The sequence below is a fragment of the Notolabrus celidotus genome, chromosome 5, assembly GCF_009762535.1.
Source record: "Notolabrus celidotus isolate fNotCel1 chromosome 5, fNotCel1.pri, whole genome shotgun sequence".
Classification (NCBI taxonomy): domain Eukaryota; kingdom Metazoa; phylum Chordata; class Actinopteri; order Labriformes; family Labridae; genus Notolabrus; species Notolabrus celidotus.
Window position 1 is genome coordinate 10868387 of NC_048276.1, and position 15939 is coordinate 10884325.

General features: G+C 40.2%; 3 protein-coding genes across 6 annotated transcripts; 2 read left to right on the forward strand and 1 right to left on the reverse strand.

Moving 5' to 3' along the window:
* Nucleotides 1–167: 167 nt before the first annotated feature.
* On the forward strand, nucleotides 168–5109 carry si:dkey-71l1.1 (uncharacterized protein LOC569883 homolog). The gene is made up of 10 exons (XM_034683674.1): nucleotides 168–329; nucleotides 790–989; nucleotides 1857–1924; nucleotides 2044–2136; nucleotides 2281–2382; nucleotides 2633–2738; nucleotides 2958–3080; nucleotides 3182–3258; nucleotides 3522–3624; nucleotides 3719–5109. Exons 2-10 carry the CDS (start codon nucleotides 806–808, stop codon nucleotides 3856–3858), a joined length of 996 nt encoding a protein of 331 aa, XP_034539565.1. The 5' UTR covers nucleotides 168–329; nucleotides 790–805; the 3' UTR covers nucleotides 3859–5109.
* A 1680-nt stretch (nucleotides 5110–6789) lies between these two features.
* bicdl2 (BICD family like cargo adaptor 2) lies at nucleotides 6790–13538 on the reverse strand. 2 transcript variants are annotated; one of them, XM_034683979.1, is made up of 10 exons: nucleotides 13438–13538; nucleotides 12230–12749; nucleotides 10228–10443; nucleotides 9856–9972; nucleotides 8641–8787; nucleotides 8304–8450; nucleotides 7879–7953; nucleotides 7376–7458; nucleotides 7162–7276; nucleotides 6790–7080 (listed from the first exon to the last, which is right to left on the reverse strand). In XM_034683979.1, exons 2-10 carry the CDS (start codon nucleotides 12473–12475, stop codon nucleotides 6916–6918), a joined length of 1311 nt encoding a protein of 436 aa, XP_034539870.1. In that variant the 5' UTR covers nucleotides 12476–12749; nucleotides 13438–13538; the 3' UTR covers nucleotides 6790–6915. The 2 variants fall into 2 exon arrangements, with proteins under 2 accessions (XP_034539870.1, XP_034539871.1); XM_034683980.1 differs by lacking the exon at nucleotides 13438–13538 and adding an exon at nucleotides 12832–12937.
* On the forward strand, nucleotides 13390–15381 carry mia (MIA SH3 domain containing). Of its 3 annotated transcripts, none has more exons than XM_034683983.1 (5): nucleotides 13390–13470; nucleotides 14133–14219; nucleotides 14360–14493; nucleotides 14621–14731; nucleotides 14815–15381. In XM_034683983.1, the coding sequence occupies exons 2-5, from the start codon at nucleotides 14171–14173 to the stop codon at nucleotides 14836–14838; spliced, it is 318 nt and encodes a 105-aa protein (XP_034539874.1). In that variant the 5' UTR covers nucleotides 13390–13470; nucleotides 14133–14170; the 3' UTR covers nucleotides 14839–15381. The 3 variants fall into 3 exon arrangements, with proteins under 3 accessions (XP_034539874.1, XP_034539873.1, XP_034539872.1); XM_034683982.1 differs by lacking the exon at nucleotides 13390–13470 and adding an exon at nucleotides 13628–13679; XM_034683981.1 differs by lacking the exon at nucleotides 13390–13470 and having other exon boundaries at nucleotides 13954–14219.
* Nucleotides 15382–15939: the final 558 nt, after the last annotated feature.

Consider the following 15939-nt stretch of genomic DNA (forward strand, 5'->3'; position numbering starts at 1 on the left):
ACAGCCTACAAAAATGTTTGTACTAGGTTAGAGTTAGTACACTTTATATGTATCGTTGTTATTTCTATTAAATTACAATAAAATGTGATGGCATACCCGATTAAGTATCAAACCATGATTTGTCACAAAGTAGAATCGTGTTTAAACACGGACACATTATCTCGTTGCACCTTGCATCTGGAGAAGGGAGTTATTTGCAGCATCAGTGTATCCCAGCATCATTTATCCTCGCTTAGTTGTTTATCTCTGCATATATGAACCTGACAGTTCTTGTGATGTCCGTTTGTCATTGCTGCTCGGGATTTTAAGGCCTGCCTACATTAATAGAGGTAGGGGGATTAAAGTAAACACTGCAAATATATGTCTGTGTTTTCGGATGCTAAGGTCATGCTAGCTAACGGAATGCTGCACCTGCACATGAAAAACAACAGCCAGGGTTACAAGATAAACAGTCATTCATATTCTCGGCAATTCCAATGTAATTGAGGCCGATTTAAGAAGACATTAAAATGCATAAAAAATACAAGTTTAATACCCATTTGTTTGCATCTCTGATGTCCTTTACCTCCTGAAACTTAAGCTGTGAGTTCCAGTATCCGTATAATAGCATACCATGGACACATTGTAAACTTGTTGGAGTATTCTTAAAACACATTTTGGCACAGGAAAAAATACGTCTTGATATCTCTTATATTGTCTCTGGAGACTGGCTGTGAATGACAGAGGCACAGGCTGCTTGGGGTCTAAGCATCATCATAAATGTATTATTTTTGTCTCTGTGTTTTGAAGGAAGTGTTGGGCCCACATGGGCAGCGTTTTAGCATTGTCTTCCGGTCCGGGCCATCAGAACTGGCCTTTCTCGACGGACCCCTCTCCCTCTCGCTGGAATGCACATCCTGCTCACTGGGACAGTCCGCCACGCTGGGAGAGGAGAGAAGGCCGCCTACCCAATCCAGGCAGCTTTCATTCTCTACACAGGAGCTGTAAAGGTATGTCTGGGTAATGACAAGTAGTTTTTTGAATGAAGGCTACAGCTGAATCTTGCTGCCAGTTTTGAGCAATGCATTTATTCTGGTCTTGGAATGTATATCCCAAATAAATGCACTTTACAAAATAATCTGTCATGTGTATCTTTATTTATGGAAGTCCTAAAATGACATGATTAAATATGTTTTATTTTCTCTGTTTTCTTGAGATAACGAGTTGATTTCACTTGTTTTCTCAATATCCCAACCTAGTTTTCTCGTTATCTCAAGATATCAAGCTTTGTTTTCTTGAGATAACGAGAAGAATAGGACAAGAAAACTGAGAAAATAAAATGTATTTAATCATGTTCTTTTTAGGGCTTCCATGCAAACATAAAAGGAGAACATTTATACATATGGGAACCCAGTAACTTCAGGTAATAGGAAAGGCCTGTTATTAGTTTCTTTAATTATTATTGTATTTTTATTTTTTCACAAACGTTGAAAAATTTTCTTCCATAAAGAATAAGAAGACATTTTCTAATGAAACATTTATCTTACTGGTTGAAGATCATAAATACAAAAAATGGGCTTCATTCTCTCGATAAAAACGAGAAAAATGATCCCATTGTATCTGTTATCTCAAGAAAATGGATAGAGTAATATATATTTAATCATGTCCTTTCAGGGCTTCTGTATTTATTGCTTCAGCTTGTATGTTTTTCTTTGAAAAAGCTGTTATCATAAAGACCCATGATTAAAAAAATTTAATTGGGCATTTCTGACATCAATCACTGTCACAACATTTCCCAGGTGGTAATCAGTTGGTAACATTGTATATCAAGGCCTTAAAGTTAACACTAATATTTCATTATTTCCCCCATCTTCCAGATGTGTTCCCTCAACAGATTGAGGGTGTCAAGATGATCCTCAATAAAACTCTGAGCAGTTTCTTTAAGGTTTTCTCCTACCCACATTACAATACATTTAAACATTTTTGTTGATATTAAGATAAGGGTGTGCATTTTTTTGTTTTGTTTGTTATCCTTCTTATCATCACGTGTGTGTTTGATTTCAGGCCAGTCACACTCTACACCTCAGTGCTGTCAGTCCTTCATATTATCGATTCCATGTGGAGCATCTGCAGTCTGATGACTACAGCAAGGACAAGGTCAAACACATACACGTCTTTAGATATTAAATAAGTAATCACTACGTTATGGTTAAAGGGCGTGGCTGTATACAGTGATAAGAAACAGATAGAGCTGTTGCTTTTTGAGTTGACAGTTCGTGATGATCCTCCCCCACATTTTAGGATGCCCCAGCACTGATAGGTGAGATGGACTCTTCAGGGAGTCTAAACGCCCATGCTCTGCTGCATCTCTCTGAGCGTGTACGAGCCAGATCAGTGTTTCAGGTAAGATCCTGTGTAACATGTCTGTCTCATCTGCACAGGAAACTTGTCTTACACAGTATCAGAATCAGCTTTATTGCCAAGTAGGTTTACACATATACAAGAGCTGGGCAAGAAAAGAGAGAATGTAAAATTCTGACAGTATCTAAATTAGTCCAGTAAAGTGCTCACTGCTCAATAATACTAACACCACTTTATAATGAATGTTGTATGTTGCATAAATAACGCAATGCTTTGACATGATTAAACTTAGACCCAGCAGTCTCAGTTTGTAACGTGGCAGTTTGAAACTGAGTACAGAGGGAACGACTTCACCGCCGCTGTGACTGTGGCCAACCCAGACATTCTCAGGGAGTCAGGTAAGGAATGACACATAAGAGCTTCATTGAGTTTTCATCTTTAGTTCCAAATAATATGCTACAATATATTGATGTGCTTATTAGAGGAAGTATTGCAGTTTAGTATTGGGCTGACATTTTCTGCAATTTCTCATTTTTCTCCACTTTGGACCCCTCTGATTCAGCAGATAAATGGATATGATGATGTTTCCAACTGTTTTTGTATGTTTCTTTGGACAGTCATCCTTGTGGCACACTTCCTTCAGAGTGTCTCTTCTGGGCTGGTGTTAGGAGGGGAGTTGGTCTACCATCGTGGTCGAGCAGAGGAAGGAGGAATCCTTACCTTGGCTGGGCAGTACTCAAGTGAGATTTTTAAAAAAAATCTCCTTAAGAAAATCAGAATTACTTTATCTTTCCTGATCTGTTTAACTTCCTGGTTTTGCCTTTTTTTCTGACACATGCAGGACCAAACTGGGTGGCGACACTGAATGCTGGGAAAGGAGGGGCCCATGCTAGCTACTATCACAGAGCTAACAAACAGGTACAGCAAATACCAATCTACCACATGCACACAAACAATTCAATTAAGTTGCAGTTAGACAATATTCATTTGTGGGGCGCTGGTGGCCGAGCGGTCTAAGCGCCCCACATGCAGTGGTTGCCAGTTCGGCTCCCGGTCGCAACCATTTGCTACATGTCTTCCCCCGCTCTCTGCTCCCTGCATTTCTTGTCCATAAAGGCAAAAATGCCCCCAAAAATATATAACTTTCACAACATTTTCATTTGTGTGTTTGCCTTCACCAGATCCAAGTTGGGGTAGAGTTTGAAGCCAGTACCAGGACGCAGGAGACCACAACCTCATTCGGGTACCAGATGGAACTCCCAGAAGCCAACATGGTCTTCCGAGGTAAATTTCTTTCTGCAACTTGAAATAACATTTTATTGTGCTGGAAAAATATCAAGAAATGATTCAACATAAACACCTTTTTGTGTGCATTCAGGTATGATAAACAGCCGGTGTATAATAGGAGGTGTGTTGGAGAAACGTCTGACCCCTCTCCCTGCCACCCTGATCATGGGTGCCTTTGTAAATCACAGAGGTGACAAACTGCAGGTGGGCCTAGGTGTCAATGTGGGATAACCCCCCTCTTAATCCCAGCTGGAATTACAACCCACAATCAGGACATCCATTCAGAGACCTGTTTTGGAGGCTTCATTATGACCTGATATACCAAGGTTGTTGTTTTTTTAGCCCCACTCAGACACTCTACAGACCACCTGACTATCGTGGACTGCTCGGGTGATGAAGCCCAAATGTTTCCTTGAATTGATGCATGTCATCTTCTTGCAACCTACCTCTCAGAACTGAGGCAATGTTTTCTGTTTGCGTGACAAGAGGATGGATGAATATTTTTAAGGGAATTGACCACTTTGACTGGAGATTTATTGCTGTTCACTTGAAACCAGAATGGGCATCATCTTCTGGACAGAGAAAACTTAAAGAATGCACTAAAACTGGACTTAAATAAGTTTTATACTGTATGTAGTCTTACAGAAATGTAATGTATATGAAGTATATCAGAAGATAGTTTTGTTTTTTCTATTTTACCCTCCTTACTATAATTCTTCTAAGCCCGATCTTTCAGTGGACCACCTTTGTTTGTAAAAACAATGCAGATTTCTCATTTCCAAGTGACCAAATTGACTTGCTTTTCTCCTCAGAAACTGAAACACTCCCATTGTACTTTTATTTTGCATAGCTCACCAGTGTAATGCTTTTTATCAGCTTGCTCATCAACCTTGACTTTGTGTACTTCTGATTCCAGAATGCACAAATACGGTTGTGTTTTAAAAAGAGTGCTGCCCTCTGCATAACCACATGGTCATTAACAGAATGAATACATTAGTTAAATGTATTCTTATCTAAAGCCAGACTTTGTCAGCTGATTTTTTACAATCGCAAAATAGTTGGCAGGATTATAAATAGGTAAAAAAAAAACTGTAGTATCATCCTTAAAACAGTGTGTATGAGTAAGTGATTGTGTGTTTGTGAGCTCAACTTGTATGTCTTTTGTTTTGCAAGCATATAAGCCTGTTTAAAGGGAAAGGAGCTGCTCCAATCTTATATCAAGCTGAGGTTTTTGTGAGGGGCTCCGCACTGACTCTATTAAGCCAGGACTGTACTGTATGAAAATAGGCCTGCAGGCATGTGGAAGCAACTACCTGTATGCATTCTGCACTACACACACAGCTTCTGGGCTCTTTTAGTCCTATGTAAAAGAAGAAATGTTGGGTATGTATTATTTATGCATTATTTAATATGAGCAAAGAGAAGTGGAGTAGAGTGACTGTCATTTTTGACTTAATTTATTAAAAGATGTTATTTATTTCATATTGGTTGTCTTTTTTCTTCCTGGTTCATATTATTCGCAACAAATTAAAGTTCTGTTTAAAGCTCCAATCATTAATATTTTTAGTAGAAACAATGGACAAAATGAGTGACAGCAGTCACAAGAAAAATTAACAAGAAATGACCACCATAATCTATATTGACCCTCAGCACTTAGGTATCTTAGTACCTAATATCTTCATTGTTCAGCACATAGACTGTATACAAAGATGGGTGATGTGAAACCTCTCAAGAAGTAAAGCCAATACAGTATCTCACAAAAGCGAGTACACCCCTCACATTTCTTCTAAAGATGATGCACAAGAAAGTCAGCTAACAGTTTATTAAAGACAAGCAGACTGAGGACATGGATTACTGGAACCATGTCTTGTGGTCTGATGAGACCAAGATGAACTAATTTGGTTCAGAGGATGTTAAGCGTGGGTGGCGGCACCCAGGTGAGGAGTACAAAGACAAGTGTGTCTTGCCTACAGTCAAGCATGGTGGTGGGAGTGTCATGGTCTGGGTCTGCATGATTGCTGCCGGCACTGAGGAGCTACAGTTCATTGAGGGAACCATGAATGCCAACATGTACGGTGACATACTGAAGCAGAGCATGATCCCCTCCCTTCAAAAACTGGGCCACAGGGCAGTATTCAAACATGGTAACGACCCCAAACACACCTCCAAGACGGCCACTGCCTTGCTAAAGGGTAAAGGAGATGGAGTGGCCAAGCATGTCTCCAGACCTAAACCCTATTGAGTATCTGTGGGGCATCCTCAAAACAGAAGGTGGAGGAGCGCAAGGTATCTAACATCCATCAGCTCCTTGATGTCGTCATGGAGGAGTGGAACAGGATTCCAGTGGCAACCTGTGAAGCTCTGGTGAACTCCATGCCCAAGAGGGTTAAGGCAGTGCTGGAAAATAATGGTGGCCACACAAAATATTGACACTTTGGGCCAAATTTGGACATTTTCACTTGGGGGTGTACTCACTTTTGTTGCCGGTGGTTTAGACATTAACGGCTGTATGTTGAATTATTTGAACGGACAGTAAATTTACACTGTTATACAAGCTGTATACTGACTACTTTACATTGAATCAAAGTGTCATTTCTGCAGTGTTGTCCCATGAAAAGATATAATTAAATATTTGCAGAAATGCGAGGGGTGTACTCACTTTTGTGAGATACTGTATATTGGTTCCCCCCTGATGGCTGGCTGCAGTATGGGCCATTTAGTCATGCTACTTTTATCTTTGCTCAGCAAAGTTTCTGACTCAATTCTGAAGTAACCTCAAACTGTTTTTCAATTCTAATATTTTCACATTTATGAAGCAGATTCTATATCTTTGAAATGTTCATAAATATTCTTTTGAAAAGCACCTATGTGCCAGTTTGCAATGTCATGTGCGATTTCAGATCATGAAGTCAGTGACCCACACACACACACACACACACACGCACGCACGCACGCACACACACACGCACACACACACACACACACACACACACACACACACACACACAGCTTTAAAATACTAGGGTGAGTCACAACGACAAGATATAAACCACATTTAGAAAGTCATTGGTGGCTTGAAGTTTTTTATATTAAGTCGTTAAAAGTATTTGAAATACTCAATACATAAATATATACAAATACATTCAAAAATAAAGTCTGTAAACATTTCACTGGTGATGCTGATATGACATTAAAAAAAATGTTATCTTGCAGCTGAGGTCCCAAATATAGTGGCAAGGTCAAAGACTAATAATACTCTCTCCTCTACACAGACAACACCTTTCTCTGTCATTTGTCTTTGAAAAAGGAGAAGAATCCTTTCCCTCCTTCACCCCGCATTCTCAAAGACTTGCTTCTTTGGAGTCCTCCTGTGTTTTCTTTGTCCCTTTCTTTTTGCTTTCTCTCCTCCTCCTGTTGCTGCACCTGATGATTGATCACCAACCGCATGTCCTCCTGTATCGACACGGAAGGGTCAGTTGGTCAGATAATGAGACGATCTTCTGCACACTTTTATCTCCCTGCACAAAGACTCACCTGCCACGCATCCAATTCTTGAGACAGCGTCACCTTGTGTTTGATGGTGTTGAGAAGCTGCTGAGTAAGTGTTTCTTTCTCCTGACGCACAGTGGCCAGGTCGTTCTCTAAGAAACTGGACATTGATTGAATAATAAGTAAAAGTTTGCATTGCTGTTGGCTCAAGTCATTGACAGTGATGGTTCAAACCAAATACACTGTTGCATTGTGTTACCTGTAGCTTGGTTTATCAGGACTGTTTCTAAATGGCTTGATTTCCTCCCTTAAAGACTCCAGCTCTTCTAGTTGGGATTGAACCTGAGAGGTGTATAATTGACAGAAAGAAAGAAATTAGAATGGATGTCTCTTTACAACAGCTCATCAGTGAGCTCATCAGTGATAAGTCTGTTAATTTTCTTTCATCATCAATGCCTGAAACTGCTGCTGACAAAAAGGCAGTTTTGACAGTTTCTCTGACAAAGATTCTTTGTGAATGATATATTTGCTTAAAAAACAATTCACTCATCAACAAGACAAAATCAGCAAAAATAAGATGTACAACTTTGTCCACAAGGGGGAGCCAAAGTCAATTCAAACATCAAGTTCCTCAGCATGTTACAATGTTACGCTCTGTTCCTCCATTTTTTAAGTTTAACCCCCCTCTAAATGGATTTGGTCAAACCTTTCATCAACCCTTTGGTTTTGAGTGTGTGTTTGGTTGCATTCAATTTAACTGACCTCCTGTTTGAGGTCTTGTATCTCTTCATCTTTTGCTTGCAGGACGTCGGAGTGAGCTAGAAGAGCCTCTTTAGCCTGGTTAACAGGAGAGATAAACACAAAACAACAGAGAGAATAGGTTACTGAGGTCAAAACACTTATTATTTGTGCGTAATCAGGAAAAATAAGCAGACACAAAAAGCATTTAGTCAGAGAGTTAGTTTTAGTTTCATACAATCAAGCTCTGAATGTCAGTAAGGGGTCTGAATTAACACATGCAAGGGAAAGTTGTAATTGTCAGAGAAGTTAATCAATGATGTGTCTGTGTCTGTCTGTCTGTCTGTCTGTCTGTCTGTGTGTGTGTGTGTGTGTGTGTGTGTGTGTGTGTGTGTGTGTGTGTGTGTGTGTGTGTGTGTGTGTGTGTGTGTGTGTGTGTGTGTGTGTACCTGTGTTTGCTGAATTTCACTATGCAGAGACAAAGGTTGTGTGTTTCTACTGTCCAGGAAGCTCTCTTCTCCCAGGTTCAGATCTTTCTGCTGCAGAGAGCGATTCAAGGTTCGTAACTCAAACACCACCCCCTGCTCCTGCTCTAGCTACATAGACACACAAACAGTCAGAGAAGCACGCAAGCGCACAAACACACACACATCAAGAGCTTCAAATTAGCCATGTTAGTGACTCCCGTTAGTGATGAGTTATGTATCCTGCGGCTCCATTCTCCCTCAGGCTTCATCTTTCAGCACTCCAGCTCATGTTAAATACCTGATAGCCACTGATCCTCACCTCTGCCTCTTTCTCTCGCAGTTTGGTCTGTAGGTCCGACAGCTTCTCTCTCAGTGCCTCTCTCTCCACTCGAAGTCTATCACTGTCATCTTGTGAAGCTTTAAGTTGTGTCTCCTTGTGTGACAGTCGCTCCTTCAAAACTCTGTTCTGTGACACAAGAAACATGAATAAACACAAATTATTGATGAGATGGCGCAGTAAAGAATGTTTAAAAAAGTGCCAATCAAATTATTGGCATATTTAGATTGTGAATAAATGATCTGACTGCAGGATTACATTCCTGTTTAACATTCAAATACCTTGCATTCATATCAGTTCAATAGAATGACTTTACAATCAGATATCAATGCCTTGAGATATGAATACTTTTCCCTTAGGTCTGGATAATCTTCATGGGTTTACTTAATCTGCTTCATGGATTATATTTTATCTCTAATTTCATAGGTGCTCGACAGCAGACCTGTGCCCTTTAGACTTACTAGACTCAAGTCACAAACACAAAACTTAAGATTTGATTTCAAGTTAATTGAGACTTAACTTTCAACAGTCTTGACCTTCATCTAGCAATCAATTATCTATACTGCTGAACCTGTTCTGTGTTGTTGGAGGGCTGGAGCCTATCTCAGCTGTCACAGGGCTATCATTTAGAGAAAAACGACCATACTTATGATGCCAAGCATATCTTTGGACTGAGGCTGGAGTACAAGATCAAGCCCATGCATGTACAAGGAGAACATGCAAACTCAGAAATGTTACAGAAAGGCCCAAGTCTGAATTCAGCTGAGCAACCTACTTGCAGTGATGCAAAAGCACCAAACAGTGCATCACCATGCAGCCTGACTTGACCTCCTTTACAGGAAAAAAATTTAGCTCTCAAGTTTCAACTCAGTACAGTCCCAAATTACTAAGAGATGTACAGAAAATGCCACTAAATGGTCTCAACTGTCATGTAGGTCAGGTAGACATCTGTATTAATTTCAGGCTGTGCATTATCAGCTCTCAACTCCTCACAGGACCTTTAACTTGGGATTAGCACAAAGGACTGAATGTTGAACGTGGACTTTCCCTAAGAATGTCTCTCCTTACTTCCATGGTGTGTGGTAACTTTGCACCGTTCAGCCATGTAACACAGTACTGTGTGTGAATGGATGCAACAATAACTTTCAAAGTGGTGCAGTTGCTTTTGCATTGATTTAATGCCAAAGGTAAATATACCTCTCCTTGTATGTTGTCTAGCTGTGTGGAGTTGATATTTCTGCTGAAAAATGATTCGTCCATCTCTTCTCTGAGGGATCGGAGCTCAGTCCTCAAGGTGTGTTCAAGTGTCACAGCCTAGATGGGAGGAAGATTAAAAAGTGAAGAAATGCTTCTATTGTTGTGACAAAGCTTTGACTCCCTAAACCTGCTAGTCTGCATATTTCAACACACACACACGCAGACAGTTCCCACACACAAACACACACAGACATGTACGCTTAGACTCTGTTTATTATAACAACATTGTAATATTATTTTCATGTTTTCTTTAAGTGTGTTATCAGCTCAACAATGCAGGGTTGCCTGTTTGCTGGTGGCATTCAAACCAACCTCTGATAGCTGCTCCACCAGGCGTTGGTTGTGGTTGGCTAACTGAGTCAGCTGTTCACTCTCATCCCGCCGCCGGTCACGCCCTTGGCTGTGATGTCGATCCAGCTCCACCCTCAAGGCGGCTAAATCTGTCGTCAGCTCTGCCTCCCTCTGCCCAGAATCCAGCTGGTTCATTTCCAGCTTCCTCTGAAGAACATGCTTCTCCTGCTGTACAGCCTGAGACATTAAACACAACACTTAATGGCTTCAATGAGAAGTTATCAGATCCTAAAATACATAGATTACTGTGTGTGTGTGTGTGTGTGTGTGTGTGAGTGTGTGTGTGTGTGTGTGTGTGTGTGTGTGTGTGTGTGTGTGTGTGTGTGTGTGTGTGTGTGTGTGTGTGTGTGTGTGTGTGTGTACTCTTTTTACTTTGAACATTAAGTTGAGTTACAAGTTGGTGTCCTTTTTCTACCACTTCACAGTACGTCTTTACTTTAATATAGTATAAGAGGACTGCACTTATGTAGCACCTATCTAGTCATCACACCATTAAAGATGCATGACACTGTATGTCAACACTCACCATGTGCCATTTAAACAACATCATCAGCATATACATTCACTCATTAAAAGATATTAACTCTGAGGGCAAGTTAGAGTTCAGTATCATGCCCAAGGATTCTTGAACATGCAGACTGGAGAAGCCGGAATTGGACTGCCAACCCTTGGAGAACTACAGTTCGTACATCAGATGTTTTAAAAAATGTTGATTCAAAGAGCATTTCTCAAATAGAACAATAGAAATGTAATTGGTTCAATAAAATGTGCAGGTATAAATTCCATGAATCACATTTTAGATAACATATTCCTTTCATGAATACTTACATCTACTGCCATTAACTGCTAACCGTCACAAAAAAACGTGCTAACATTCATGTTTCTACTTGTCTGGTGCTTTATGTATTTATGTAGGCGTCAAGCCAGTTTTGGACTTGAAGGACGGCTAGAATACAAAAGATCCCGACCCCACCTAAACTATAAAATACAGTCAATCAAATGGAAGTGAAAACAGAGTGACAATCGAATACCATCAGCACGGAAAGAGTACATTTAAACCCTCACACCCCTTTCACTTATGGGGAGATTTGGCCAATAATTGGATGCAGGCAGTCCTACTCATGAAGTTTTTGTACAGTTCAATTGTTGTTGTTTAATAAACCAGACATTGGCTAAACAATTTTTCAGCTGGTCTGGGGTGTTAAGCTAAAAATAATTCATAACATGGTAACAAAATATTGAAAAGTTTAAGACCACTGCAAAGCCCAGGTTTTAAGAACATTAATGATGGGTCTCTATCTTTCTTTCCACTCTTACTTATTTTATTAATTTTACTGTACTGATTTTCTTTTCTTTTTTAAGTATTTCTTTTTTTTAATCATGCCTTTTATAATTTTACCATTGCTGTTGTTTTCTGACTGTCTGTTACTCTGTGAAGCACTTTGGGCCACATGTTTTTATGTATGAAAGGTGCTATATAGATAAAGTTGAGTTGAGTTGAGTATCACTTATATGGCCGCACAAAGGAATTAAGATATCATTCATTTGATAATTTCCACCAGGACTTTTTCCTTTATGTGGACCTTGATTCCAGTTGCTTCAATTATTGTCATCAATCTTTTTTATGTCAGGTCTCCATAACTGATACAACAAAGTGCACTGCTTGAACCTGCTGTTTTTTAAATGTCCTGACATGACTGTTGTTTTGGAAAACACTATCCTGTTAATTCTCTTCTGTATAAGGTGTTTCTGACAGGTTTTAAATAGCAGTCAAATAAAATTTAAAATTTAAAGAAAAATCATGAGTTACTGTCTTACAAGTCTATCCACTTTTACCTTGTTTGCCCTGCAGGCCAGAAACAACACAGGCCTCTTTTGGTTGTTTGTGAAACAGCTGTGAGTGATCTTTTTGCTCATTCCAAAACACAATTAAAACTCATAGTTCCAGCAGCATCATCCTCACCTCCAACTCCCTCTCACTCTGCTCCAGAGAGGCTGCCAGCTCCTCATTCTTCTCCAGTAACGCCTGCCCCAGCTCTGCAGCGAGTATCAGATCTGTCTCTATCCCTCCTCCATTGTCACTGCAGCCTTGAGAAGATGTGGATGAAGGTAACGCAAAGGACAGAGACATGGAGGAGGATGAGGAGAGGGGGAAGAAGGAGTCCTCCAGGCTGGGGGAGGGAAGACTGCTCTTCCTGGGGGTAAACATTGTTGACAGTTGGTGGCTTGTTCAGGTAGAAAGCATCATGCCTAGGCCTTGTATCTGTAATCCAAACTCAAACAGGAGGCCGGTGGGCAGCCATGGGTTTTTCTTCTCCTAAAAAAAGGATCCTTTTTTTGGATTCCGTGTTGGTCTGGAGGCGTCTGGTGGGTTTACTTTCCAGTGGTATAATCCAGAGTATGTCTTTGCCAAAGTAGCTCTTCACAGCAGTGCAAGTGGCCTAAATGCTGGAATCATCCTCATCTCTTCTTCACAGAAAACCCTGTGGGTAAGAAGAGATAGTTAGAAATATTTGAAACAGATATAGTGTTAATAACATGTATGACGACGTGTGAGTGCCAGACCTGTTGGTTTCTAGTAATACAATCTCACAAGACCTTGAAGGAGGTCTATTGTCTGACTGGTGCTTTTGTGTCTCTGACCGAAATACCAGCAACACTATTATCTTTGCTCCCCTCCCTGAATTCCAAAGGCATTGTGCTGAACTATAAATATATGCTAAGTGAATGTTCTTGAAACATCATCAAAGTTATATATTTGAGACAAATCTTTAAGAAACAGTCACCACCACACTTGTCTTAAAAGCCCTGATAAACTGAGGGTTGTTATACACCAAACTAAGTTCCACGTATCACTAGTTCCTGTCACCACAGAACTTTTTCTTGTTAATGTATTCTATAAGAACAAAATACAAGTTAAAATACTGTTTCAGTGATAAGTCTCAGTATCCTATGATATTGTTGACGTCACCATCTGCAATCTCACCTGTTCATTCCACAATCCTTTACGAAATCACACTCTCACGCTGTCTAATTCAGAAAAACTACAACAGACTAATAAATTGGTTTCTATATTTACATTCTCAGGATTAATTCTGCTTTAAAAATGTAACCTGTGTCAACACAAGTTTGCACTGACTTCAAAAGTACCAAAAAAAAAGTCTGTCTTACCTTGACAGTTCCCAGCCGACTAACACCAAACAGGTATGGTCTTCCTGTTTGGTGAGTGTGTGAGTGAGTGTGTTCGGGAGTGTTTGCACAAGAGAAGCTCAGCTGGTTTCCTTGGCAGTGGAAACATACAGTATGTAAATACAGCCGCTAGCCCCGCCCCCAGCGCTGGAAAGGTAAAGAGGGAGTAAAGGGGGAGTAATCCACAGAGACACAGTGCAGAGAAGAAGATGCAAAGTGGTGAGGTGAGCTAGCAGAGAGATAGCAGCTGCTCTGACATCTAGTGGTTGAACGAGGTGGAGAGATTACAGATTAACTCTGAGGAATGTGTTGCTATAAAAGTAACCATGTTGTTTGAGCAGGGGTGATGGAGGGGTTCAGAGATGAGGAGAGAGGGAGGTCAGGACACAAGCAGGGGTCTGTCTAATCCGGCCCTCCTCCTCCTCCTCCTCCTCCTCCTCCTCCTCCTCCTCATTCCTCATCCTGTTTACCTGCTTGAACAGTTTGAAAGGCACTCTGTGTGTGCATTTTTATGAGGTAGGGGGGCAGGGAGAAAATAAAAGGGTTCTGCCATCACTTCTCAGAGACAGCAGAAACACGAAAGGAAGTAAAAAGCCCACAAGACATCTAGAAAAAGGCTCTTGGATTATAAACTGCCTTCACAATCATGTCTTGCACACTTTTGCTTGCCATTTCAGTGTTGCTGTTTCTGCCAACATATGAGGCTGGAAGACAGATGCCCAAACTCTCTGACAAGAAACTCTGCGCTGATGCTGAATGCAGCCGTAAGTAGCACACCCATCAAGTCTTTTGTGAATATTTTGCTAGACTTATTTCTAACATTAACCAACACTAATCATATAATTCCTTTAAAGTGCAAAATCCTTTTTATGATGCCTCCTTTTCCATCTGCATTCCTGCATAGATCCTATCCTGATAGCTCGTGCACTACAGGATTACTACCCTGGAGACTGCAGGTTCATCCCTATCAGACAGGGGCAGCTCATCTATGTTTATGCAATGCTGAAGGACAGAGGGAACCTCTTCTGGGCTGGCAGTGTAAGATAAATAGATATTTGAAGGATTGAACTTCTGCTTTGTCGTATTAGAAGTCATTAAGGCAGCTTGTATCCATGAGCAGTAGTCTCTCATGTAAATATCTTCTGTCTTTGTGCTCTGTTTGTAGGTACAAGACTCTTATTATGGACAGCAGGAGGCTCGCGTTGGCCACTTCCCCAGTAGCGTGGTGGAGGAGACTCATCCCCTCATGCCAGCCAACACTGAAGTCAAGACTACTGTAAGCGAACACACACATCCACACACACATTTTTCTGCATATGTGATGCTTTCTTCTAATTGTACCTCTCCTCTTATTAACAGAAATGGGATTTCACCTGTAACTGATAAAGGGAACAGCCATCCTGACAGCATGCTGGTATGATGTTATCTTACACACCGTATAAAGTATAGATGTGGTGTTTTATCCTAACTGTTGTTGATCCTCTACATGTTAGAAGATAAAGCTTAACACAGTTGAAAATCTGCAGTGTAAGCTGATTTCATGATCATGGTTTAAAAGTTCAGATGTATGAACCATTGCTGCTTGTTGCTTCAAACCCATATTATTCTCTGTTATATGTCACCATTTTGTTTGTACCTGTCCAGCAGGCATTTATTGCATTTCTCAAATTGTAAAAGATAACATGTTTTTTAAAGGACAAATATAAAATGTAGCATGTCTTTGTTCTGACTCCTGTAATGTGTTGGACAACAGTTGGCTGTGATTCTTTATCTCAAAAGAAAGACCGTGATCAACAATCAATGTCAGCTCATCCTTTAACTTCTGCAGCAAAGAAAACATCACCTGTATGAACAGGTCTGGTGCAGTATTCTACAAATATTCTAATCTGGTGCTTTTGAAAGATAAAATTTAAGCACAATGTTCAATAAAGTCTGTTCTTATTCTCAAATAAAATAAAGGGAATTTCTTCATATTTGTAATGTATAGGTAAGGCAATAGGCGACAATGGAAGCAGGAAGGTTTGTTGTTCAATACAGAAAGAATCATAGGAACTTATAATGCTTCAGTAGGGCAGCTGAATGCTCTATAATGGTTTTATCATAGCGGATTTAGGGGTCCAGGTATGTGGCATGTTTGTTGCTTCATAAAATTTCTTTGGAAGACACAGAAAAAACAACACACAACTGAATGAGAGTAATTTGAGTTTCAACATTTATTCTATTTGTTATTTTGTGTGTTAAAAGAGTTATTGCTAATATAGGAATGATAGAGCTGTAATTGTTGCATCTACAAGCACAAATGCATTCACTCTCACACATAACACACACACTTTACTTAGCAGCTCAGAGCCCAACCCACCCAAGCCATATAGGCCAAGTTGTAAAGCTATATATCCTTCTTTAAAAACTGTTCTTTTCTGACATTCACCCTCTTTAACACTCACAGTGAGTGCACACCTGGTCCCAAGTCCTTTGGTGGCTTTT

Coding starts and splice junctions, on each gene's coding strand:
- si:dkey-71l1.1 (XM_034683674.1), top strand. CDS start 806: ATGGGCAGCGTTTTAGCATTGTCTTCCGGTCCGGGCCATCAGAACTGG. Junction 1,925..2,043: donor CTCTGAGCAGTTTCTTTAAG/GTTTTCTCCTAC, acceptor GTTTGATTTCAG/GCCAGTCACACTCTACACCT. Junction 2,383..2,632: donor GAGCCAGATCAGTGTTTCAG/GTAAGATCCTGT, acceptor GATTAAACTTAG/ACCCAGCAGTCTCAGTTTGT.
- bicdl2 (XM_034683979.1), bottom strand. CDS start 12,475: ATGTTTACCCCCAGGAAGAGCAGTCTTCCCTCCCCCAGCCTGGAGGAC. Junction 8,788..9,855: donor TAGACAACATACAAGGAGAG/GTATATTTACCT, acceptor CTTGTGTCACAG/AACAGAGTTTTGAAGGAGCG. Junction 8,451..8,640: donor TGCGAGAGAAAGAGGCAGAG/GTGAGGATCAGT, acceptor GTGTCTATGTAG/CTAGAGCAGGAGCAGGGGGT.
- mia (XM_034683981.1), top strand. CDS start 14,102: ATGTCTTGCACACTTTTGCTTGCCATTTCAGTGTTGCTGTTTCTGCCA. Junction 14,220..14,359: donor CGCTGATGCTGAATGCAGCC/GTAAGTAGCACA, acceptor ATTCCTGCATAG/ATCCTATCCTGATAGCTCGT. Junction 14,494..14,620: donor ACCTCTTCTGGGCTGGCAGT/GTAAGATAAATA, acceptor CTCTGTTTGTAG/GTACAAGACTCTTATTATGG.